Below are 27352 nucleotides of genomic sequence, written 5' to 3' on the forward strand. Positions count from 1 at the left end.
CTTTTGACGGTTAAATTTTTTTGATGTTTTTCATTTACGTTTTAAGAAAAAAATTGATTGTCAATATAATAAATAATATAAAAATATATAAAAATAAGTTTTTAAAATTCATTATATGTTTATTTTATTAAAGATTCTGAATTAATATAAATATACAATCATCAAAATAGAAACATATCTAAATAGAATCATATATAAAATAAAATAATACATATTTATTATGCATATATATTATATTATACATATAATTCTAAGTTGTACTAGTTATGGTTTACTAATAAATTTATTTGTCATATTGACGGTTCTCTAAAATTTTAGCCTATCAATTCATGCCGTCTTGCAATTTTTCAGCCTAGGATGAGTAGTATAATTGAAATTTTGGACTTTTTGTCATGTCTTATGTCATACAAATAGATGGGCCATATTAGGTGGATTTTATTGGAAGACCGAGCATGATTAAATTTTGATTTGATTAAGCTGACTCATCTGAAGTCACATTGATAGATAGATGGCGGCCCCTAATAAAAATTAATTAGATTTCATTTAAATCACAACATAACACTAGTCTTATTTTGTTTTGGTAGTTTTGTTTTGATGGTTCATCCCATGTCACATTAGTAGATTGCTATTATTAAAAATATTGAAATATAATTTGATTGATCTAGACAAATCAAAGATGATGTTTAGGTGTACAATAGATCTAATATTTCTTATATAATATTTCAAAACGAAATTTCATGACTAACTTTTTTTCCTTATATAATATTTCAAAATGAAATTTCATGACTAACTTTTTTTCCTTATATAATATTTCAAAATGAAATTTCATGATTAACTCTTTTACAGATCATCACCATATTAATAATATCAGATTTTCAAAATCTATAGATTTTATTCTTGTAGTTTCTAAATTAAATTGTATAAAAATAAATGTTACCAACACTTTAGAAACACCCATGATCCATTAAAAAATAATACAAAGGAAGAAAAAAATATTGGATTACAACTTTCCTTGTTCATAAAGTGACTAAATGTTCTCTAGCAGAATTACAATGCTTACTGATTATCTATGTTCCATAATTCATCTGAGAAAAACTTGGGATTTGAGAAGAAATTGGGAGAAGAAGAATAATACAAAGGAAAACCCACATTCCCATCTCCCTGCTGCTCATAGAATGCCATGGTATTTAGAGATTCCACTGAAAAACAGCGAGGTAAGTCGTATGAATCACCATCTCCACCTTTCTGCTTTGAACATGGATTAACCCATCTATCACCATTTTCTTCATCTGATCTTCTACTCAATAGATCTGAAATTGCTTGGTCATCATCAGTGCACCGTTTTGAAAAGCAAGGAGGAGACTCTTGAATTTTGATTTGCAAAGAATTTGGTTTGCCATATGAAATGGGAAGGGAGGAAGAACGCATTAATGGCTGACAATCCAATTTGATTTTATGATTGCCTGTTGTAGTTTCCTGAATATGGGGTTTTTTTTTTATTACACTTCTCCAATAGTTTTTAACTTCGTTATCTGTCCTTCCTGGTAAATTCTGTGCTATTCGAGACCACCTGAAGTTGTGTAATCAGCAGAGCAAGAAAAGAGCATTAATGGAAACTCTGTAATGCACATAAAAAGATATACGTAAATTAATGTTTCATATAATCACTGTCAGATAGTTTATTCTATGTTTTGGTTTATTCAGACAATTTATCTAAAATTAGACTAATTTTCTTAATATTGTTTCATCTAATATGATTCTAATATGATTTTAAATGGGCTGCTTAAATAAGTTGAATTAAGAATTCTAAATTTTGAATTGGTAAAGTGGTTCATATGAAATCACACTCGCTTTAATTGAGAATCCATCTAATACTATATTTTGAGATGATGAAGCTGAACAAATCAAATTAAGAATGTAGGACAAGTTTAAATACATACTTGTTCAATAATACTTCTCAAACCACTCTAGCTTCTCTAATAGAACTAACATATTAATATGATTTCAAATAAGCTACCTATATAAATCAAGACTTAAAATGTATGGTTTAATTCAAATAAGTGAACATATTTCCTCAAGAAATATATACCTATTTCCCCAACGGGCATGCAGATCAACAATCATACTTTCTTCCTCTGGAGTTATGTTTGTTCGTTTAAGATCCGGGGATAGATAGTTGAGCCATCTAAGCCTGCAGCTCCTCCCACTTCGCTTAAGCCCTGTTCAAAACAGATAGAAAATAGATAAGTAAAAGATGTTTTGTTAAAAGGAGTTCCATGGGTTCTATAATAAATGGTTTAATATAACACTTGTGAAAATTTCTCAAATTAGTAGCAATCTAAGTGAATTCAAGTTTAAGAAAATTCCTTAGTTTAACATGTTTGATTAGAATAATATAGTCAAGCAACCCAATGCAACTTCATCTAAATATAATGAATAGTCATTGTACCATTCATTTAAAATTGACTCAATGTACCATTCATTTATAACTGAATTCTTGTGACCCATATCCATAAAGATGAATTCTTATAGACCAATATTCATATGACATGAATTCTTATAAACCAATATTCATATAACACATATCAGCACATATAACCATAAAAGAACACATTAGCAATAACATAAACTAAAAATTATATCAAATCAAGAGTTCAAGCCCTCATTCATGGACAAGTTATTTTTCAGCATACCTGTTGTTTTGGCAAGAAGATCCCAGCGCCCACTCCCATAAAGAGCAATGAAAGAAGAAAGGCGAATATCTTCCTCCATAGTCCAGGGACCTTTCCTTATTTTCTCATCTTTCTCCTTCGTCATCAAAATGAATAAATATAATTCTATCTACTAAACTCTCTTAATTCTATAGATATAGCGAAGAAGAATGCTTGTCTATTTATTTACAGACCCAAAGAGACTTATAAAGGGTAGAGTTAGTGAAGAATGCACGGAATGTGTGTTGACTGTAACAGAAACAGTCAAGGCAGAAGTACACGTAATCTGTGATGTGTATGATAATATTGGATTCACAGGGCCGACATATAATTTCTGATGGCGAAATCATGTATATTATATGTGAAACGCATGCATGATTGAGAAGTAAAAGAGATACAAAATACTTTCTAAGATAATGAAAATAATGAGAAATGGCAACGTGGTAACGTAGTAAAGGATAGATTGTTAGTGGGTTGCGTTGTGAGGAAGGTTTGCGATAATGCAGACGAGGCGTGGGAGAACTTTTTGTCAAAAAGCTGAAAAATGAGATCGTTGTTGGATGATTTCAGACCAGACTTGGATACGGATCAATGCTCCGTACCAGAAATCTGATGCCCTATGTTAGTCTAGAAGAACATATGGCTTAGCTTTCTTTCAATTTTTTAGTATATTAAACTATGGATAAATGACTTTTTTATTGAATTAGTAGATTGTGTAGATGGTGGTATTTTTTTTCTCTATATTACATTATAACAAAAAGAAATAGTACTTTAAATTACAATTAATTGAAAATGGTGTATATCAGATCACAAATCATTTTTTTGATTGAAAATGGTGTATATCAAATCACAAATCATTTTTTTGATTGAGAGGGATCTTGTTTGTGGTGTTGTTACCGAGACTTTCAAGTCAAATTGGTTGATAGATGTTTCAAGAGTAGTGGTTCACAAGAATCCACTGCTCATTAGAATGAATCATGCACCTCCTGGGTGGGCCTATTGCTTCCTTTGTCATTTTTTGAGTCAAACTCATTGGCCCGTGCTTCATGAGTAGTGGTTCACCAAAACCCATCTCTCGTTATAATGAATCATACACCTCTTGGGAAGGCCAAATGCTTCCTATGTAGTCTCTAAGGGTGTGGTCCCATGGAGGGGGGCTTACTAAAAAAATTCAAATTCAATGGGTGCTATTGAGACTTTTTAGGATTATTTTTAAGTGGGAGGTCCCATGAATTTTGACGTGGAGTTTATGCTTAAAAGTTTAATCTCCACAACTTATGGAAGCTAGTGGTCTCATAATTGTTTTATTCAGCATTGTCAATTTAAGTAATATTGATAAGAATTAAAAATGATACTTGATTGCCAAGTGGCAAACAAAAAGCCTAAGTTGTTGGAGAAATTTTTAACCCCTGGCCTTTTCCACCCGCTCAAATTTGCACCCTAAAAAGTAGGGGCGGCTATTTTTGAGGAGAAGATTTCAATTAATCTTGTAGCATTTTTTTCACTACATGGGACCTTACAGTCCATAAAAATAGATCTTGAAGCCCCCCTCATGGGACTGCCCCCTAAGTCAAACTTATGGCCCATGTTTGTGGTGTATATCAGATCACAAATCATTTTTTTGATTGAGAGGGATCATGTTTGTGGTGTTGTTATGGAGACTTTCAAGTCAAATTGGTTCGTAGATGTTTCAAGAGTAGTGGATCACAAGAATCCATCCCTCATTAGAATGAATCATGCACCTCTTAGGCGGGCCTATTGCTTCCTTTCTAGTTTTATTGAGTCAAACTCATTTGCCCATGCTTCATGAGTAGTGGTCCACCAAAATCCATCTCTCATTCTAATGAATCATACACATCTTGGGAAGGCCCAATGCTTCTTATGTACTCTTTAAGGGTGCAGTCCCATGAAGGGGGGGTTCCTAAAAAAATTTAGCGGGTTCTACTCATACTTTTTGGGATTATTTTAAAGTGGGACATCCTGTGAATTTTGACATTGATTTTATGCTTAAAATTTTAATCTCCACAACTTATGGAAGCTGGTGGTCTCATGAATTATTTTATTCAGCATTGTCAATTTAAGTAATATTGATAAGAATTAAAAAAGATACTTGATTGCCAAGTGGCAAACAAAAAACCTAAGTTGTTGGAGCAATTTTAGCCACTGGCATTTTCCACGCGCTCAAATTAGCACCCTAAAAAATAGGGGAAGCTATTTTTGAGGGCAAGTTTCCAATTAATCTTGTAGCATTTTTTTCACTACATGGGACATTACACTCCATAAAAATAGATCTTGAAGCCCCCCTCATGGGATTGCCCCCTAAGTCAAACTTATGGCCCATGTTTGATGAGTAATGGTTTATGAGAACTCATCACTCAAGATAATGAACCAAACACCTTATGGGATTACTAACATGAAATGGGTTCTCATATGGATCATTTTTGTCAAGGTCATACATGCGTTGAATTTCATCATTCATTCTCATAAGATGTGATAAAATATGTCCTAGGGATCTTATCTATCAAGTTCATGCATGTAGAACATTGCATTACAACACATTTGAGGTTTTCAACCTAAGTGAATGCCTCCTTATCACATGTCATAATTCTTACAAATTGTGCTCAACAAATTAGACTCTAGCCCTTTTCCTAAATTAAATTTTAGATTAAGATTTAATTAGTTATTTATGGGTAAGTGTACAAAAATGAGAAACCAAAAAGATGTCACTTTCTAAATTATTTTTTATTTCCAATTCAAGGCATAGCATAATCAACTAATAGTGCAATCGAAGTATAGGATGATAGTGTTATGGGTTAGATAGTTTGAGCCCTAGGCTTGTTTAATTCAAAACTTAGCACAATTGTGCTATAACACAATCACACTGTCAAAAAAATAATGAAAATCAAAACCTATGTAACTATTTTTTCATTTTAACTCTTCCAAATGGGAACTAAGGGTCTTCTACTACATCCCAAAGTGTGAACGTGTATTGTTTTAAAAATTTGTTCACCAAATTGACTAGAAAATGTCTTTGTATCAACGTCAATCAAAATCCAATTGAAGAAGTAAGTATTTTAGCTCTTATTTTGATAAAATTTAAGTTTTTTGTTAGTTTTCAATTTTCAAAATTATGTTTTATTAGGTTTTTAAAATAGGATTATTTAATTGCTACTAGTGGCTAATGTGCAAATAGTCAATCCTCCATCAAATACTCCATATATTGAAGAACAAGAACCTCTATGACCTCCACAAATCCAAACACCTCCTCCTTAGACATTAAGAAAAAAATATTAAATAAAATTGAAAGAGGGAAAAGTGAATTAGAATCATTGGTTAGGTGGCTCAAAATTTTGGTTCAAACAAATCCTAGAAATGCACAACTTGCACAATCACTTGAATCCATTTTGACCCATGTAAGCTCAGTTAGTGGGAAACTTAATATATGGCATAATACAAGAGAAGAGAAAAAAAAATATTATGCAAATAAGTTATCATATGAAGATGTAAAAAAGAAAAAAATTACAAAAGATGACCTATGCAAATTGCTTTAAAAAATCTGAGAAAATTACAACCTTAGAACTACAATGAAGAGGTTGTGTATTCATTGGTGCATTAGTGAGGACATAATAAATAACTTTTGGGACAAATGGTGGATAGTATTTGATGCCCCTCCCTATAACAATCATGAGGATCCTATATATTTCTTAAGGAAATTGCATTGTGAGTTTATCATTAGGGAGATCCCAAATTATTTTGATAAGGTAGATTCTCAAGGTAGAGGTGGAAAGTCATCATTTGATAAGTGGAGGGAACATTGTGATCCCAAGGAACCTAGGGTGCATGTCAACAAGCCCTAGGTGGAGCATATTAGTATTATTTTCATTGTGAAGGAACATGTAGAGAACGACACACTAGGAACCATTAGTTCTTTGACTTAGACCCTCATTCGTTATGCTAGTCCTTTACTTGAGAAAGGGCATCATAAATCTAGATGAGACCATATGTACCAAGCATGTGGATCATTGTACTCATTTGGCACTGCTAGTGGAGACATGGAGGAATATGGTGGACTAATGAATGATGAGTACCTCAATGCAAAAAAATTCACTGATACATAGGCAAAGATTTATAATTATATTAAATTGATTTGATCACATCTCATATATACATTAATGATTGATAAATTAGTATGCATTGGTTGTATTCAAAATTTGGGGCAAGATTATTAGTGGCACTTGTAATGATCATCTGGCTCTATTTTACTCTACGTTGATGACTCCACAAGTATGTATCAACTTAATAATTTAAACTATTATATTTAATTATTATTTAATCATATGAATTATTGACTTGTAAATTATTATGCATCTACTTAGTTCTTTATTGGACCATTGACTTTCACATTAGACAATGAATGGGTGCCATACCACTTATGTAGCAGTATCTTTCTTGGCATGTTAATTTAATTTAATTAACCATGTTAATTTTAGAAATGAATGAATAATTAAAAAGTTGGCATACTATGATCAATATGCAGAGTCAAAGTGATCATGGCAGTCTTGAGATGGGGTCACCTAGCTTTGCAATGACATCATTATCCCCACATGTATATATATGCGCTAGAATGTATTATATTTGGTACATCTATAGCACATTCTCATATGAATGGTTATATAATATATGTGCATACATCTACATTACATAAATGTTGCAACATCAATATTAACATTGTGCAGTGAAGGATGCAGTAGTACATTTAGAGAGGTACAAGAATTTATTGATGTTGTACAAATGTGTGTGTGTGTGTGTGTGTGTGTGTGTGTGTGTGTGTGTGTGTGTGTGTGTGTGTGTGTGTGTGTGTGTGATAACTAAAAATAATATGTGTTTTAAATCATTTTCATCTATTGGCATCAGAGACTGCTCTCATTGTTCATGAGAGTATCAATCATAGATTAGTTGTTGTAGTCACTACTTTTGAAGCATTAACTAAGTTATAAGAGAATTTTTTAATTTTATTTGTTATTTATAATAGCTAGTATTGAAATTTTAAATCATATTCATATTTTTATTTTATTGATTTTTCTTTTCTTTTTTGTAGGGCCTTTTTACTCCAAATTGTATGTTCCCCCAAGGTGGATGTACATAGTGACTATTTGGTAGTGGTAAGAACATATTTTATTTTATTTGTACATTTTTTGAATTTTGATATATAATAGTTATTGATTCTTAAACTTTTTAACTTATCAACTCGATTTGTTGAAGAGTCTAGATAGGAAGACTAGTAAGCATATTCAGAAGACCTCCTCATCTACACCATCTCCATATACACTAATAAAAAATAGCCAAAGATTTTTTTCTTCACCTTGCAGGAAGAGGTAGATTAGGGATACACATTGTACACCTATATTGTATTAGTGGACATATTTTTTTGTATATTTTATTGGATATAGTTGGTGTATGACATATTGGACATATATTTGATGTATGGCATTATTGGAAATATTCTAGATGTACATGACATTATTGGACATATAGTTTATGTATGACATAATTGAACATATAGTTGATGTAAGAAAGTATTATATATATAGATGTGTGTATGTGTGTGTGTGTGTGTTTATTTCATGCCCTACAAATACACATACACACATGTATATATACATAAATATTTATATATACATACACATAGAGATACACACACACACACACACACACATGTAGTTTACATTTTAAGTATCAATGTATGCTCTTCATGTGTCATGTAGATGAAAGTTGTTTTTCCAATTAAGATTATTCGATATGAACCAATGAAGTTTATCTTACCAATTACTATTGAATGAATGATAGGTGGTAGATGAAATAAATTAATCAGAGATGTTAATTTTTCTTTGGAAAATTAAGTTTATGAGTTGATTTGGGATTTGCAAGGGTTAATTTCACTCCTACAAACCTAGTCATATATATCTGGCCAAATTACAATGGTTGGTCTTATGGTCCTATTTAGGACCATTAGCCCACTTACACACTATGTTTCTCACTACAATGAAAAGTTGTAATAGACTAAACAATACATCATAATTAGGTCTTTTAGACCCTTTCTTGCATTGATCAAGCCTTAATGGCTCATTTGATGTCAATACTAATTCTTGATCACATCAAAACTAATCACATGATTTCATAAACTTTTGTTACTTACTTATCTTAGGTCCTTGATGTAGAGGCACTAATATGGTATATTTTCCTTATATTTTGAGGGTACATGTCCTACAAATGGTGAAACAACTTTAGTTGAAGCCAGGAAGTGATTTTTTGCAAGGCATCCAAGAAGCCCAATTTTTACACCTATTTGGTGAGGGTTTGGTATAATTCCACTTAAGAAGTTAATGGGTCCAAATAGTTCAAAAATTCTTGGTTTAGAAACATTTCATGATGTTGCACCAAGTTTGGAGTCTTGGTGTGAAGTTTAGAATATACTTACTCTGTAAAACTATCCTAATTAGGCCTTGAGCAACAGTAAATCACTTTGTCTTGTAGAGTTTGTCCAAAGGAATTGTACTTAAATTTTAAAAATATTGTGAAACTTCCAAAGGGTATTTGGATATGAAATTGTTTTGCCTACTATTTTCAATACATAAAGTAGGATGCTCAATTTGACTTAGTGCTCCTTGGGAACACTTTGGTGTAATAGGAACTGAAATATTCTTCATGCTATGTAGGAAAAATGAGGGCTCCAATAGTTTTTATCCATCCAACTAGAGCCAATGGAGATAGTGGTTTGGTGCTTCTATGAACCATTTGAAAGGTGTACCAATATGAAACATTCAATTAAGTGACATTGCAAGTATATGCACCAGGTGAGTTGGAGTTGCCAAATAGAATATCTCAAAAGTGATGTACATGCTTGTAGGCCTTCCCAAGGTGATTATTTTTCACTTAATGTTTATTTTATATCCCTCATGAGGCCTACGATATTAGCCTCCAAAAAATTATTCCTAATTTAACTTAGTTTACCTCAGGAACACTTTAGTGCAACATGTACCAAAATGTTCTTAATTCTACAAGGGCCAAATGAGGGCTCCTATAGTATAAATTGATTGATTCACTCCTCTCTTTAGCTTTCCTTCAACTCTACTTTGATCTTCTCTCTTCTTTGTTTGGTTCATCCTACTTCTTCTTTCAACTTCATCTTTGCACTTTGATCTCCTTCCTTAACATTCGATCAGCACCCAACCAGCAACATCATCAGTGACCAAAAAAATTGCTCAACTTCTCCTTAAATAGTAATCTTTGTGCTTCCAAATTCTTCCAATTATTTCTTCTTAATCACAATCGTCGATCTCAAATCCATACCAAATGCAATGAATCTAGCCACTCAAAAAGTATAACTTTCATAGAACTTTGTTTCCATCCTTCTCCTTGATTAATGTCCATCATCAAATCTTCTTTGCATTTCTTCAGACGTTAATCTTGTAACAAACTCTGACTCTCTCTTTTGAACTTCTCAAACATTCTCGAATTCCACAAAGATTTAGCCTCTGATTTTGTCTTTAAAATTTTATTATTCTTACTAGAACATAACATTTCACTCAAGTAAAACATTGCTTGGTTAATACTAAACTCACTTAGGCAATATTGTTAGGGTTAACCTCAGATAGAAATACCAATTACATGCAAACATAACGAATACCATAAAATAGTAGATCGCATAAAAGAGAACACAAGATACACACAAGACACCAAGATTTAATGTGGTTCACCCAATCTCTAGGCTACATCCACCAATAGCAAGTCCAACAGTATTATTATCTAGTGATCAAAACCTGATTACAATCTGTAATTTCTTACAACTCAATACTGCCACAAGAACCAATTTTTGAATCACACATTATGAAAATCCCTAATCCTAAGTCTTTTTATAAAAGCTTTTTGCCACTTACAAAATTAGGGCTGGAATAATAGAAAAATAATAGCTGATGCCTTTTACAATATAAGGGTATTTTTATCTTTGGGAGCGTCACCCTCAAAAACTTATGCGGAGGCATTGCCTCTCGACCCCACCATGTACTGCAACAGGAAGCGCACCTAGGGCACTACCCCAGGACCCTACAAGGGTGTTGTCCCTTGACCCTGTCTTAGGGATGCTTCCCCCAAACCCCCATAGAAATAATTTGGAGGGAAATCATGCCGAATAAACATCTAAGTCTGATTAGGCTCCATATCACAACAATCTCCCACTTGAAGACTGATTAGACTCCACAATAATAGCCTCCCACTTGGAGACTAATCATAGCACTGTTAAACTTGTAGCTCCCACTAGAATATCAAACCACCCTGGACTCTATTGTTCTTTTATTCTATTCAGTCTAGAAGACCAACGGAAGCTGAAGAGGAATTCAGCTTCTCCCTTGTCAAAACCTTTGTAAACATATTGTTTGGATTATCATTTGTATGTATCTTCTCCATCTTTAACTATCCATCATCCAAAACTAATCAAATAAAATAGAACCATAGTTGTATGTGTTTTGTCTTTGAATGTAGAGCTGAATTCTTTACAATATGAATGGCACTTTGACTATCTTTAAACAAGTAATTATCCTTTTAAAGGTGTCCCAATTCTTCCAAGAAGAACTAAATCCATATCATCTCCTTAGCTACCTCTGTAGCAGTAATATACTCTGCCTCTGTAGTGGATAAAGCATTAACCTTCTGTAACCTAGAAACCTAGCTCATGGCTACCCCACCAACAGTAAATACACAACTTGTAGTACTCTTTCTAGTATCAATATCCCCTACCAAATCTAAGTCAACATAGCATTGTAAATTATTAGTAGAGCCTCCAAAGTATAAACACTTACTAGATTTTCCTCTCAAATATCTAAGAATCCATTTAAATGCATTCCAATGCTGAAGCCCTGGATGACTCATATGCCTGCTAACAACTCCTACTGCATGTGTAATATTTGGCCTAGTACATACCATAGCATACATCAAGCTTCCTACAACTAAAGAATAAGGTACCTTAAACATCTTGTCCTCCTCTTCTTGTGTCTTGGGACACATCTCCTTAGTCAACTTCAAATGACCAGGTAAAGGTGTGCTGACAGCTTTAGCATTCTCCATATAGAAATGTTGCAACACCTTCTCAATATAATCAGCCTAAGATAATGTCAATTTCTCATTCTTCTTATCTCTGCAAATCTTCATACCAAGGATTTTTTTTTGCCCCCAAATCCTTCATAGCAAATGCATGTGCTAACTGGCATTTTAACCCCTTAATCTGATCCATGTTAGACCCAACTAAAAGCATATCATCAACATATAAACATAAAGTAATGTAGTTGTCATCATCAAACCTCTTAGAAAAAATGCAATAATATGAGAGAGAGAGAGAGAGTAGGGGATGGGAGAGGGGAGAGAGTACAGGATGGGAGAGAGGAAGTGAGAAAGAGTAAGGGTGGTAGAGAGAGTACAGAATGGGAGAGTAGGGGTGGCAAAGAGAGTACAAGATGTGAGAGAGAGGAAGTGTGAGAGAGAGAGTAGGGGTGGCAAAGAGAGAGTACAGGATGGGGGAGAGAGATTGAAAGTAGGGGATGGGAGAGAGAGGAAGTGTGAGAGGGAGTACAAGTTGGGAGAGAGAGATTGAGAGTAGGGGATGGGAGAGAAGAGAGAGAAAGAGGGGGATGGGGGAGAGAGAGAGAGAGAGAGAGAGTGTGTGTGAAAGAGAGAGAGTGTGTGATAGTGTGAGAGAGAGTAGGGGGTGGTAGAGAGAAAGTACAAAATGGGAGAGATAGAGTGAAAGGATGGGAGAGAGTGAGAGAGAGTGGGGGTGGCAGAGAGAGAGTATGGGATGGGAGAGATAGAGTGAAAGGATGGGAGAGAGTGTGTGAGAGAGAGTAGGGGATGGGAGAGAGTGTGAGAGAGAGTTGGGAATGGAAGAGAGAGAGTAAGAGTAAGGGATGGGAGAGAGAGAGAACTTGAGAGAGATGGATAGTAGGGCGTGGGAGAGGGAGTGGGAGAGGAGGAGAGAGAGGGATGGGAGTGCGTGTGAGAGATCTAGAGAGTAAGGGATGGGAAAGGGGAGAGAGAGAGGGGGATGGGAGTGTGTATCTGAAAAAGAGAGAGTTTAGGGGATGGGAGAGGGGAGAGAGAGAGAGAGTAGAGAGAGTAGTAGATGGGAGAGAGAGACTAGGTGGTGGAAGAGGGAGAAAAGGGTAGATGGGAGGTTGTGTAAGAGAGAGTAGGGGATGGGAGAGAGTGTGAGAGAGAGTAGGGGATGGTAGAGTGAGATTATGGGATGGGAGAGATAGAGTAAACAGATGGGAAAGAGTGTGAGAGAGAGTATGGGATGAGAGAGATAGAGTGAATGGATGAGAGAGAGTGAGAGAGAGAGAGTAGGGGATGGGAGAGAGTGTGAGAGAGAGATGGGGATTGGAGAGAGATAGTAAGAGAAGGGGATGGGGTAGAGAGAGAGAGTAGAGAGGGAGAGAGAGAACTTGAGAGGGAGATAGTAGGCAGTGGGAGAGGGAGTGGGAGAGGGGGGATGGGAGTGCGTATCTGTAAAAGAGAGAGTTTAGGAGATGGGAGAGGGGAGAGAGAGAGAGAGAGTAGTAGATGTGAGAGAGTGTGAGAGAGAGTAGGGGATGGGAGAGAGTAGGGGGATAGGGGATAGAGAGAGATAGTAGGAAGTGGGAGAGGGAGGATGGGAGTGTGTGAGAGATATCTAAAGAGTAGGGGATAGGAGAGGAGAGAGGGTGAGAGAGGTAGAGAGAGTAGGCGGTGGGAGAGGAAGAGCGAGAGAGAGAGAGAGAGAGAGAGTAGGGGATGGGAGAGGGGGGAGAGAGAGTGTAGAGGATGGGAAGAGTAGGGAGAGAGAGAGTAGGGGACAAGAGAGGGGAGAGAGAGTGGGGAGAGAGAGAGAGAGTGAGAGAGAGAGAGAGTAGGGAGGATAGAGAGTAGCAAGGATGGGGAGTGATGTGTTTTCACATAGTGTGTATGCACTATAGTGCATACGCACCTTATGGAATCACCTAAAAATGGTCAACAAGAAACTTTGGGGCCAATTTCATCCATTCTTTACTTTTGGTCTATTGTGCACTCTATTATTCCGATAGAAATCACGGGTTTCAACATAGCAAACACTATTTCAACACTTTTTCAAGCTAGAAAACACCAAATTCAACCATTGGATACACAATTTGAAGACTTTTTGAATATTCCTTGTATAGAAAAGGTTAGTGCAATCCATTTTAAATATCGTTTGTCAATATATAGATACAAATTTGATTATAATTTGACATGTTGTTTAATATATAGTGAATTCATTGAAAATTGTATGTTTGAATGAAATGTTATTTTCAAATGGTTAGAAATTTGACAAGTCATTTGATATATATTGTGTATTCATTCAAATAATTATAATTTTTATATGTATTTGAATAATTTGTAATTTAAACATTTTAAGTAATTCATATGTTTGAATAATTTGACATGTAGAAATCATCGTCATGCCAAGGAAGAAACCAAATACTCAAACAAATGAAGATAGGGAGAGAGATTTGGCAATTAAAAGAGATAAAATGAAATTACTACGTGAACAAAGAAAATTGCAAAGCAATAATGAAGAATTGACTTTTGAAGAGGATCAAGAACCACCAATACAAAGAAACAAAGAGGAAGAATTAGAAAGACAAAGAGAACAAATGAGACTGTTATGCTCAAGAAGACAATTGAATTATGAAGCTACACCATCTTCCAATGTTGGAGTCATATCGTCCACTACACCATCATCCAATGTTGAAGTCATATCGTCCTCTCATGTTGAAGAGACACTGATTTGTAGATCCGACAATATACACACTCCATCATGTCATGTTGAAAGCACAACATCAACACATCAAGTAGGTGAAATTACATCTTTTACATCTTATTGCCAAAGCACATCATCTTCTATTCAAGCTACACAATACACTAAACCTTATATTGATGTTAAAAATGTTGAGAGAATTGAAAAGATTAGAACACCTTCTAGAATTCATTTTAGAAGACCAAAATATTTGATTGATATTGATACTAACATTTTGAAATCAATGCCTGACAAGATTAGCAAGCGTACTTGTCAAAAAAATGTTAATCATATGTGGAGATTATTTTTTGAAGAATTAAATATTACAGGTCAATGCCAATTATTTGTTGAAATGATGAGGAATTTGAAATTTAGGCCTATCATGAAGATTCTTGGGCTAAGAACGATGGACGATTCAAATAAAAAAAATATTGTAAAGAATCTAATGAGTGCTTATGACAAAGTGGGTTCTAAATCACACACCAAAGATAGTAATATCACAAGATGAGTACTTACATCGACAATAGTAAGTAGCCAAATGAAGAAATCTCAACTCATGAGAAATACAAGAAAAACATTAAAAATTGGTAGAAGTTCTCTAAGGAGAGCCATGCTAAGGCATGAGAGATTGGAAGATCCAACAAAAAATGAGTTATGGACATTTACTGGTAGACTACCATGAAAGGATAAAGAAATTAGTGAAGCCTTGAAATCATTGATTGAAGATTTTTGAAAAAATAACACACGTGTTTCCCCTAATCAAATAGATGTTGTAAGAAGGAGGATTGGTAGCCAAAATCGCGACCGACATGTGAAACATTTTTTGGACTCAACTCAAACACAATTTTTTGCAAAATTTATTGGTAGTTATCCTCAAATTCGAATAAGTCAAAGATTTTTTGAGATGGGTAAACCTTTTTATGTGAAGATAAATCACACATGCACAACTTGTTGTTGTAGGATACATATTGAATTTTCTAACCATTTTGATGTTTTTAGGCATATATGCGTAATTTTGCACTCTCAGTTTGTTTTGCAGGATTGTGACGTGAATGAGCCACCAAGATCTTCAAGGGAATTCATATCCAAAATTTTATGTGAAATAGGAGACGGCCAACAATTTTACAAGACATCATGCTTGGATGGTACGTGCTTATTTTGTGGTTCTTTGCAAATTTTATCAACTTTTCAACATATGGATAGTACACATGCAATTGGAAATGAAATAGTAGATTACGAAAAATTTAAGATAGTGACATATGCTCTAAAAGATGGGAAACATGGTAAAAGATGTGATTTATTCATTGAAAAGATTCCAGTGTATGAGTTCATGAAGATTTTTTGTGAAAATATTATTTACGAGTATGCAAGGCATACCCATAGAGCTCGATGGCTAGATTTGCAATTCAAATTGTGCAAGGATACATTTATACTAGATACCATTGTTTCAGTTGTAGATTTCGCAGAGAACTACACACTACAACCACAAAATGAGGTGCAAGCAAAGTATTATACTTCTCAACAGGATTCCATATTTGTTCACATAACATTCATGCATTCACCTACAAGTACAAAGGATGACAGGAAGATTTTGAGGGAGTACCATTTTTACATCAGCAATGATCGATCACATTCTACAGAGTTCGTACATGGTTGTTTTCAACTATTTTATGGAGATTTGGCTAACGGGGGTATAACATATCATCAGCACATTATTTGGTCAAAAAATTGCACATATCAATTCAAGAATGCATGGATGTTCTATTGGTTGAGCAAGATGCACAGGTTGTGTAGAATTCAATATCTATGGAATTTCACAGAGGCTAGTGATGGTAAGGGAGAGCACGATGGTGCAAGCACATGCATTAAAAGAGCCTTGGCTCGTGAAGAACTAAAGTACAAAGATGGAGCAATATTGATAGATGCAAAATAAATCATCCAATGATGTAACGCTACAATGGGTCCAAGTAAGGAAGGTGAGTCTACGGTTCATAGATTTTTTTGGTTGATAGATAATACTAACATTGCACCATATCAAGATTGTTGTACACTAACAAGATCTAGTGAGTTACACTCTTTTAGAAGCTCTAATGTAGGTTCATGGAGTATCCACACACAAAAAATGGCATGATATTGTCCATCATGTGCAGAGGAAAATTGGGATGACTTCTAGTCAACTGAATGGGTGGCCAAATGGGATATATGAGTTTTGGACCCAATTGACACCTATTGTCCCCCACAATCATTGAAAATGATAGAGATGGATTCGTCTATTGACTTTGATCACTTGTCAGATCTAGTGCAACCTAGTAATATATATATATATATTTATATATCTTTGTAATTTCAATATGTAACTTTATAAATTCTACCCAAATATTTTATGAATTAATGACCGCATTTTGTACATTTGTCACTGCAGGCCATGTTTTTGTTGTTATTGCACCTGAAGACAATGAAGAAGGGATAGATTATTATTTGTGTCATTTTTTTGAAGCCAAACAAAAATTGGATCACTCAGTTATAGATGGTGAAGGTTTAGAGCACCATCTTAATGCAGTGGTTGTAATTAGCACATAGCTTAGACGATATTCTATGAAGAACCCTAACTTGTGGTTATTTGAGGATTGGCAAATAGAGAGGATGATTCTTCATTATTCAAACCTTTTTGTTGCATCAAATGTCCACTTGATAAAATATGGTGGAAAACCACTTAATAAGATTCTTTGGAAAGTTTGCAAGTCAGGCCATGAGGCAATACTTGAGATATTAAAATGTTGAGCAAATCCAGTTGACTCATTAGATTGAATAGGGAGAGAGGGAGAGAGAGAATGAGTGATCAATTGGATCCAAATACAATGTTACAACCTCTTCCCCAAGACTATCCACGTGATTAAGGTGAACCGTATTGTTATGATGTGTAAGTGATGAGATTTAGTTTAAATCATAGATTTTATGTTTTGATTTGTTTAGAATCTAGATACATTGTTTGAATTTATTTTAGATTCTTTAATAGGACCCATTTTTAGATTACTCGTTTGAATAAGTGAAAGTTTAGAATTTTTTCTTTAGATCAAAATGTAATGAAAGAACATGAAAATTGTTAGAATGTGAATGCTTTGTGATGTAAAGTCATGATTGTGTGCATGTAACCAGAAACTTCAAACTAGCGAAAGCAAGGATATAATGGGAGAAGTTTTCAATACTCATCAAGCAAGGGTTACCATATAACTCAAAAAGAAAGGATTTCTACAAATGGATAATTCTTAATGACAAGCCAAATTCAATTTTTGTCATTCTCTAATTTTAGTGGATTAATCTTATCTTAGATTTTTTACTGTGCTAATTCTTCATTTGCAGGTCACCAAAGAAGAGGGCTAATAAAGTCGAAGCACCAGTGATAAAGGGTGAGATGCCAAAATCATCTATGAAATGGTATTATCAATTCACATCCTCAATTATTATTAGTGTTCTTTGTTCAAGTACCATTGTGTGTTAATCATCTTATACCTAGAATTGTAGAGGATCACAATCATCAAAAAGTAAGAAGGAAAATAGGTCTCAATCTGATGATAATGGGGTGGTTATAGATATAGTTCTCTCTAAGGATAATGTTGATCAACCGATGTATAGGTTGAGAGAACCAAAAGACTATTTAGTTCTATTGAAAAGAAATCAAACTTTTGATATTTTAGGATACAAAATGTATATTGATGGATTTGACAAGAATTAAAAGTATATAGACAATCAATTTAGTCTTCCATAAAATGGTTCTTATATTAACAACTTTTATTGTATTTATTGATTTTGTTCAAGCATTAAATTTGATTTAAGTGATGCGGGTATATATTGGGTAGGTTCAACATATGCTTTGAATGATTTATCCATGATCATCATGAGATGACCATCTCAAAAATGTTTATTGGGCTCATTTTCCTGGCTACAAGACTAATACTCTTAATTTTCTTCCAAACCATGGTTACTTGCAATAGATACCCAAAAATACTTGCAATCCTTGCATTCCAATTTGTTAGACTTTGACTCATTATTATCATAAAGTTGGAATGTTGGAAAGGGTTAATACTTGATTATGTATATTCATCCCATGTGTGTTCCATGAGGCTTTTACTATTGTAACATTTTAAGATTTAATTTTATGGATTTTTCCCTCATTTTCTACATGATAGGTTTGTTCAAGTGACATATGATGAGGTTGTTTGTACAACATAATGATTGAGTTGAAGTGATTTATGAAGTAAAGGGCTTTTTAATGTAGCTATTTAAATCATGCATATTTGATGGCCATTTCCCTCTATTTTGTAGTCCTTTCTCACAACACTATTTCTAACATGGTGTTAGTTTTTCAAGTTCATGAATAATCACAATATCCATGACTATACAACAAGTGTGTGTGTTTGATGCAAAGCCCTCCTATATTCCCCTAGGAACCACAACTCAACTCTAGGATTCTCTTGTATTCTTGGAATCTACCCAAGGAATTAGACTCTACTAGGGTTCAAGAGAAGGTCTTTGACTTGGTAACATCTTCCTACAACCATGTCTAAGAGATTATAACCCAAATCTTCAATTTTTCTTCTAAACACTCACATTGTTCACCATGCACCTAGTGTACCCTAGTGCCTCCAACATACCAAAACTTGTCCTTGGCTTCATACCATGACCCCAAAAACTTGTATCATCTCAAAACATCCCATCTAACATATTCCAACTCCTTGCACACTCTTAGCAACTCATCTCTTACACTTTCTCAATTTTGCCTCTTTTAGGCTTGTTCCAACTAGCCCTTGCCAATCACTAATTTGTTGTTTTCTCCAAAATTTACCATAGAATTTCCTAAACTATTTGGTGATTAAAATACCCTTTTCCTCACTCTAAAATATACTCCAAAACCAATTATACTTGTTTTGTAAAATATCACTCAAAACTAGTTATTTCAGTCTGCCAACTAGGCCTAGTTTGAGGCCATTTACAAAGAAACTCACAATCCCTTGACTCTTGGAACTCCCATGACCCAAAAAAGTCTTAAGAAACAACTCAAATGTAAGGATTCTTCTATTTTTTGGTCTCATGATCAACTTTACAATGGTTTTTACAAAACCCTCCTTTCTAACCCCTTTACCCTAGGGCTTTCTAGAAATCTTACTTTGCAACGTCTCTAGAACCCCAAAACGGTTCAAAAACCTTCACTTTGGTTATATTAGATGACTTCCAACATAAAATTAAACTCTTGTTTGGAGAAAACACTAAATCCACCTTTGGAGTAGTCACATACCCCTTTTTATACACTCTTTCTCACTCAACCCCATACCCTTGGGCATCAAAAAATCAACTCCAGGTTCTTCCTTGCACATGAATGATTAAAGAACATATTTTACAATATTCTTGACCCACTTCACAAGCCCCAGTAACCACATAAAGTAGAATGGGTCAGATTCACAAAATGACTCTCAAACCCCTCTTAAATTGTCACCTACAACAGATTTTAGGATAGTCAATTTGAAAAATACAAAACGATTGAATAAACCTTCATACCAATGCTAAATGAAAGTTAAAAAATTTCCATATCACCTCCAAAATAAATAGATCAAAAGTTAATTTGAAAATGAAATTATAGCAGTTATAAGTTTAGATTTTTGATCAAAATTTTAGGGAAAACTATGCATTCATTGCTCAAACTTCAAAACTCTTACATTACCAATCAATTTTGACCATCCAAAATTGTCTCCCACACATCAAAATGAAGTTTTAAACTCATTTAGACTCTCAAAACCAAATGAAACCTTCCTAACTACCCCTCTAACCACCTTTGTGCATTAATCACCTTATTTTATTGTCAAATTGACACTTTTAGTTGTCAATTGACAAGTTTTTGATATTCCTTGCTACATGACTATCCCATTACATTAATATGGTCATTTGAGACCTTATTAAACACAAAAAATTAAACAAAAATCATATCTACCCTTTGGACCCCTTACATGACTCGATTAAGCCCATTTTGGCTTATATTGCTAATGTTGGCAATTTTACAAAATATTGCATTTTTAGTGCCTTTTACATTTTTTAGAGGCTTTGATAGCCTTATTACATTATTCAAGACCTTTATAAGTATTTTATATCCACCCCTAACCTAGGATCAATCCAAATCCATTCCCAATGACCCCTAGGTACCTTGTAGGCTCAATAATGCCATTCAGGGTTACATTAAAGCTTTTATTACAATATGATCAATCTATGATCAAAACAAGATCACATATCCATGATTAAACTCATTATAAGTTTTAATGATCTTAGAAGGCCATTTTTCTTCCAATCCACTTAAGGATTGCTCATCTTGCCTCCTGCTTATGACCTTGGTGCTCCTGCACCACTATTGGCCAACAATTGGAAAATTTGCGTTATCGATCGAGCTACTAGATCTTGTCATTTTTCATTTTTTGCTTTGACAAAATTCTTACACTTAGCATAGCTACTATCTTTCAAAAGTTCTTCCTTATTCTTACAAATATTGGATTTGAGTGTAATTTCAATATTTGGTAGCTTATTACCAAGAGCAATCATCTCATAGAAAAAAAATCTTCCAGCCTAAGCTTCTCTTGAAACTTGTTTTATAGTTCTTAATTTCAAAATAGATACAACTTTTTCATTGTAACATGTAGGCACAGATCTCATTTTTGTACTCATGTTCATCATCATCGCTTAATGGTGTAGGGGCACCAAGTTCATTCTATGAAGATACATTCATTGAAGACACCAAGGACTAAGGATCCAATGGACTTCTAATACATGGAGACTCTACCCTGCATGTGGACTCCACTTCACAAGCCCAGCCCTCAAACTTAGGGTACTCAAACAACTTGGATCAACACCTAGGAACTCTCTACCACCAATAGGCCAACAAAGGTAAATACTTCTTAAATGGCTTCAACACTCAACTTTTTAGATGCAAATGGTTATTATAGACTCAAACCAACAAGAAAAATCCCAAACTTGAGGTTTTTCAACACTCAACAATCAAATTTCAAAACTGTTACCAGCACTTCCTACTAGGACAATTTCTAGTTTTAACGGTCAAACTCCCAAACCATAAAAATTACCCCCCACTATTTTTTCATTTTTAAACACTCTTAAACATCCCCTAAGAGATTCCAAAAGATTAACCACCAACTTGGCTCCAACATCAAGTTATGCCCACTTTGTGTCACAGTCCTAAATGGCCAGTTTAGGTTGGGTTACAAGGAAAACATAAACAAATGGGTTCACAGACTTGGTTCAACCCCTTTTATCTCTTATATACGTCAAAATTTTCCTTCTACACCCTTCACTTGGGTCAGATTAATCAGTTTGGGAGCCTGATCCTTCTTTTTCCTTCAAATCTAGACTAGACATAAGATTATGTTTAGTGTAGGGCTTGCTAGTAAAAATAGATGCCATGCTCCTACAGCCCTAAATCTCTACCATCTCAAATAACCCTCTCCTAACTTTTATTCCACAAAGTGGCATTGAAATCCCATGGTGGGTTTGCAAGTTAGGATTCCATCTTGCTCAAACTCTCAAATTTGGAGTAAATGTGACCTATATGCACTAAAATTGATATAACTTTTTTTGTATACAAGATAAAGACATCAAAAAAATTTCAATGAAATCTTGACTAAACCCTCTATCCAACCATATAATACTTTTACCACCACCAATCTATATAGGACATACAAAATTGAAAAAATAGTAAAAAAGGCATAAAATCTGAGTTTTTTATTCACCAATGTTGTCCATCGTCCGTACAATGACCTTTCCCATGTGTGGGGATCTTAAGTACATTCCTTTGAATAATTATAACTTCCATTTGGATGGTTGGAACACCATACAACCTCATTTTCAGTTTGACAACTATTATTTGCAAAAATTGCTCTTTAGCAACTTTTTGCATTTTGCAATTTTTTGCACTTTTTTGCAATTTTTTGCACTTTTTTAGGTTGGTTTAGTGCTTTTGAGTCCTATAATAATAATTTAGAATGATTAAGATTCATTTCGGTTGGTGGTTAGTTGAAATTCCAAAAAGTGCAAAAATTGCAAAGTTGCATTAGCAACTTTTGCAACAATTTAGCAACTTTTAGGAAATAACCATAAAACTATCTTTGGATGGTTGAAACTATTTGTAAATGCCTTTATATGCCCTTTGCACTCAAATGAGAGGCATAGAAGGAGTTTGATATGTTTTTCTTCCAAGAATCTAATAAAAAACCCACTATTCCAGCATTTTATGACTGTTTTACACCGTATAGTATAGATTTTTCAGATTGAAAGGGTGATGTTTTGCATTGATCAGTTAGTGTATCTAATTTGAAGAATTTTGGAGGTGGTTTGAAGGAGAGATCAGTTTTCATTTTCAAGTTATACATTTTTCCTTCCTTACTACATGTGAAACCCTTGAACCTAGGGTTTGGCTAAAGAAATGGCCCTAGTTTGAGTTCCCACAGTTGGAATTTCTTTGAAACTTGCATGGGGTAGGCTAGGGCTATTTATTTTCATATTTTGATGGTTTTGGAATAGGGGGTTGAATTGGGAATAAATGGGAGCAAGCCCTAGGTCTAATAAGACCCATGTATTAGACTTGGATTTGATATTTTGGTTAAGTAATGAAAAGAATAGGACTTGAGGACTTGTCAAATCAGGAAAACACCCTCATCTAACCTAGAAGAATGTTCTAGAGTTGAATAATGAAGTCCATGCACCCATTTCTTGGTCTTTGCTTTGTAAACCACACCTAAACTTACTAATTAGGCATGTGTGCAAGGTAGGGTTAGTGTATGCTGGAGTGGAGTGGAGTTTTGAAACTGTGGTGTTTGTGGTGTCAGTTTTCATTAGATGCTACATACTAAGGTTCCAACCATTGATACACCTTGTTCTGGTCATTTTAAAGTTGCTTTAAACCATCTTTAAGTGTGTGGGGAATCTTGAAGTTCCAAAGTCTCATTCTTGTCACTTTGTTTGAAGAACAATGCCAATTGTTGCATTACTGGTCTGTGAATAATAACAGTAAATCTAACCACTATTTTATAGTTTGGATTGTGTTGGATGGTTTCAGGTCTCTATTGATGTAGGGGAGGTTGCAGCTGCTGATGTTACATTGTGTTAAGGTTGAGTGGATGAGATTTTGGTTGGTACAAGGGGGAAGTAGTTGGTATTCAGTCTTGAATGAAAATATCTATACCAAACAAAGTACCCCATATCTATAGTCGGATCTTACTTAGTACATGTGTATCACTTGGAATATGAAAATATATCAAACTTCCAAATATATTGAAGTGACTAACATCTAGCTTCTTCCGTATGAAAGCTTCCTCTAGTGTCATCTTCCCTAGCATCTTGTGTGGAAATTTGTTGTATGTGTATACTATTGTACTACATGTCTCTTCCCATAGGTAACAAGGCATGTCCTGGTCATGTAGCATATAACACTTTCTACCTTTTATATATATATATATATATATATATATATATATATATATATATATATATATATAATAAGGAATATTTCAATCTCAACAACTCCATTCTACTATATATTATAAGGAATATTTCAATCTCTTTTGATTCCTTCCCTGGTATTCCCTTTGTACTAGATCAAGAAAAACCTCAAATCTACTGTCACTCATTAGAAAAGATGCTTTTTCACTTCTTAGAGATTCCAAAAGATCAAACTCCAAATCTGTTCCAGCACGAAGTTGCCAACTGCCAAATCTCTCTCACCTTTCATTGTGGGATCGAACTGTATGCTCTGTTAGCTTTGAGTGGCCAAGTAAACCCTATCCCTAACCTTGTCTTGTCCCCTTCAACGCTTGAATGTTCTCGAGCATGCTGAACCGAAACGTCCCTAAGGGTCACTAAATGCCATAGGGCTGCGATCTTTGATGGGGAATATCTTAGAGTTCGTGCAAGTTATGGATGTGATTCCAATTCCTACAAGACCATGTTGTGGAGACCTACAATAACCTCTCTCACTTTTTGGAGATCACACTCTTTTTATTTTATGATGCCATCTTGGGTGATGCTGAAACTTGTAGTGTTGGCCAGTACAAAGTTGCCAACTGCCAAATCTCTCTCAACTTTCATCATGGGATCGAACTGTCTGCTCCATTAGCTCTAGGTGGCTAGGTAAACCTTATCCCCAACCTCATCCTATCCCCTTCAATTCTCAAACATTCTCGGGCACGTCGAATCGGAATGTCCCTAAGGGTCACTAAATGGCATAGGGCTGTGATCTTTGATGGGGCATATCTCAAAGTTCGTTTGAGGTGTGGATGTGACTCAAATTTCTATAGGACCATGTTGCAGAGGCCTACGATAACCTCTCTCACTTTTTGGAGATCACACTCTATTTTCATTTTACGATGCCATCTCGGGTGATGTTGAAACTTACAGTGTTGGCTAGTACAAAGTTGCCAACTGCCAAATCTCTCTCACCTTTCATCATGGGATCGAACTGTCCACTCCATTAGCTCCAAGTAGCTGGGTAAACCCTATCCCCAACCTCATCTCGTCCCCTTTAGTGCTCAAACATTCTCGGGCACACCGAATCGGAACATCCCTAAGGGTCACTAAATGCCATAGGGCTGCGATCTTTGACAAGGCATATCTCAGAGTTCATGCAAGGTATGGATGCAATTCCAATTCCTACAGGACCATGTTGTAGAGGCCTACAATAACCTCTCTCACTTTTTGGAGATCACACTCCATTTTCATTTTACAATGCCATCTCAGGTGACGTTGAAACTTGTAGTGTTGGCTAGTACAAAGTTGCCAACTGCCAAATCTCTCTCACCTTTCGTCGTGGGATCAAACTGTCCACTCCATTAGCTCCAAGTGGCCAATTAAACCCTATCCCCAACCTCATCATATCCCCTTCAGTGCTCAAATTTTTTCAGGCACACCAAATCAAAACGTCCTTAAGGGTCACTAAATGCCATAGGGTTGTGATCTTTGACGAGGCATATCTTGGAGCTCGTGCAAGGTATGGATGTGATTCTATTCCTAAAAGATCGTGTTGCAGAGGACTACAATAACCTTTCTCACTTTTTGGAGATCACACTCTGTTTTCATTTTATGATGCCATCTCGGGTGATGCTGAAACTTGTAGTATTGGTCAGTACAAAGTTGCCAACTACCAAATCTCTCTCACCTTTTGTCGTGGGATCAAATTGTCCACTCTATTAGCTCCAGGTGGTTGGGTGAACCCTATCCCAAACCTCGTCCTATCCCCTTTAGCACTCAAACATTCTCGGGCACACCGAATCAGAACGTCCCTACGGGTCAATAAATGCCATAAGGTTGCGATGTTTGACAGGGCATATCTCGAATCTTGTGTGAGGTATGGATGTGATTCTAGTTCCTAAAAAATTATGTTGTAGAGGCCTCCAATAACCTCTCTCACTTTTTGGAGATCACACTCATTTTTTATTTTACAATGCCATCTCGGGTGATGCTGAAACTTGCAATATTGGCCAGTACAAAGTTGCCAACTACCAAATCTCTCTCACTTTTCATTGTGGGATCAAACTATCTACTCCGTTAGCTCTAGGTAGCTAGGTAAACCCTATCCCCAACCTTGTCCTATCCCCTTCAATGCTCAAACATTCTCGGGCATGCCGAACCGAAAGGTCCCTAAGGGTCACTAAATGCCATAGGGCTGCAATCTTTGACAGGGAATATCTCAGATCTCGTGTGAGGTATGGATGTGATTCTAGTTCCTACAGGACCATGTTGTAGAGGCCTACAATAAGCTCTCTCACTTTTTGGAGATCACACTTCATTTTCATTTTATAATGCCATCTCGGGTGATGTTGAAACTTGCAGTGTTGGCCAGTACAAAGTTGCCAACTGCCAAATCTCTCTCACCTTTTGTCATGGGATCAAATTGTCTGATCCATTAGCTCTGAGTGGTCAAGTAAACCCTATCCGCAACCTCATCCTATCCCCTTCAGCGCTTGAACGTTCTCAGGCAAATTGAATTGGAATGTTCCTAGGGGTCACTAAATGCCATAGGGCTACGATCTTTGACGGGGTATATCTCAGAGCTCGTGTGAGGTATGGATTTGATTCCAATTCCTACAGGACCATGTTGCAAAGACCTACAATAATATATCTCACTTTTTGGAGATCACACTTCATTTTCATTTTATGATACCATCTTGGGTGATGTTGAAACTTGCAGTGTTGGCCAGTACAAAGTTACCAATTGCCAAATCTCTCTCACCTTTCGTCGTGGGATCAAACTATCTACTATGTTAGCTCTAGGTGGCTGGGTAAACCCTATCCCCAACCTTGTCCTATCCCCTTCAGCACTTGAATGTTCTCGAGCACACCAAACTGGAATGTTCCTAAGGGTCACTAAATGCCATAGGGTTGCGATCTTTGACGGGGCATATCTTAGAGCTTGTGCAAGGTATGGATGTGATTCTAGTTCCTACAGGACCATGTTACCGAGGCCTACAATAACCTCTCTCACTTTTTGGAGATTACACTCTATTTTCATTTTATGATGCCATCTTGGGTGATGTTGAAACTTGTAGTGTTGGCCAGTACAAAGTTGCCAACTGCCAAATCTCTCTCACCTTTTGTTGTGGGATCGAACTGTCTGCTCCATTAGCTCCAGGTAGTTGGGTAAATTCCAAAAGGGTGTCTAAATCTACCCATAGAATAGTTAGATTTCAACCTAAGAGGAATTTAAGTCCAAAAAATCAAAGTAGGAGACCTACAAGGAATTCTATGATAGTCAACA

General features: G+C 35.3%; 1 protein-coding gene across 1 annotated transcript; it reads right to left on the reverse strand.

Annotated features, from left to right (window-relative positions):
- Positions 1–1056: 1056 nt before the first annotated feature.
- LOC149577573 (MYB-like transcription factor EOBII) lies at positions 1057–2817 on the reverse strand. Its single transcript, XM_089789860.1, has 3 exons — positions 2694–2817; positions 2090–2219; positions 1057–1570 (listed from the first exon to the last, which is right to left on the reverse strand). The coding sequence occupies exons 1-3, from the start codon at positions 2815–2817 to the stop codon at positions 1057–1059; spliced, it is 768 nt and encodes a 255-aa protein (XP_089645986.1).
- Positions 2818–27352: the final 24535 nt, after the last annotated feature.

Source organism: Cupressus sempervirens, chromosome 1, assembly GCF_028749045.1.
Source record: "Cupressus sempervirens isolate cs-2001-9-10 chromosome 1, ASM2874904v1, whole genome shotgun sequence".
Taxonomy (NCBI): domain Eukaryota; kingdom Viridiplantae; phylum Streptophyta; class Pinopsida; order Cupressales; family Cupressaceae; genus Cupressus; species Cupressus sempervirens.

Coding starts and splice junctions, on each gene's coding strand:
- LOC149577573 (XM_089789860.1), bottom strand. CDS start 2,817: ATGACGAAGGAGAAAGATGAGAAAATAAGGAAAGGTCCCTGGACTATG. Junction 2,220..2,693: donor TCTTCTTGCCAAAACAACAG/GTATGCTGAAAA, acceptor TGTTTTGAACAG/GGCTTAAGCGAAGTGGGAGG. Junction 1,571..2,089: donor CATGCCCGTTGGGGAAATAG/GTATATATTTCT, acceptor ACACAACTTCAG/GTGGTCTCGAATAGCACAGA.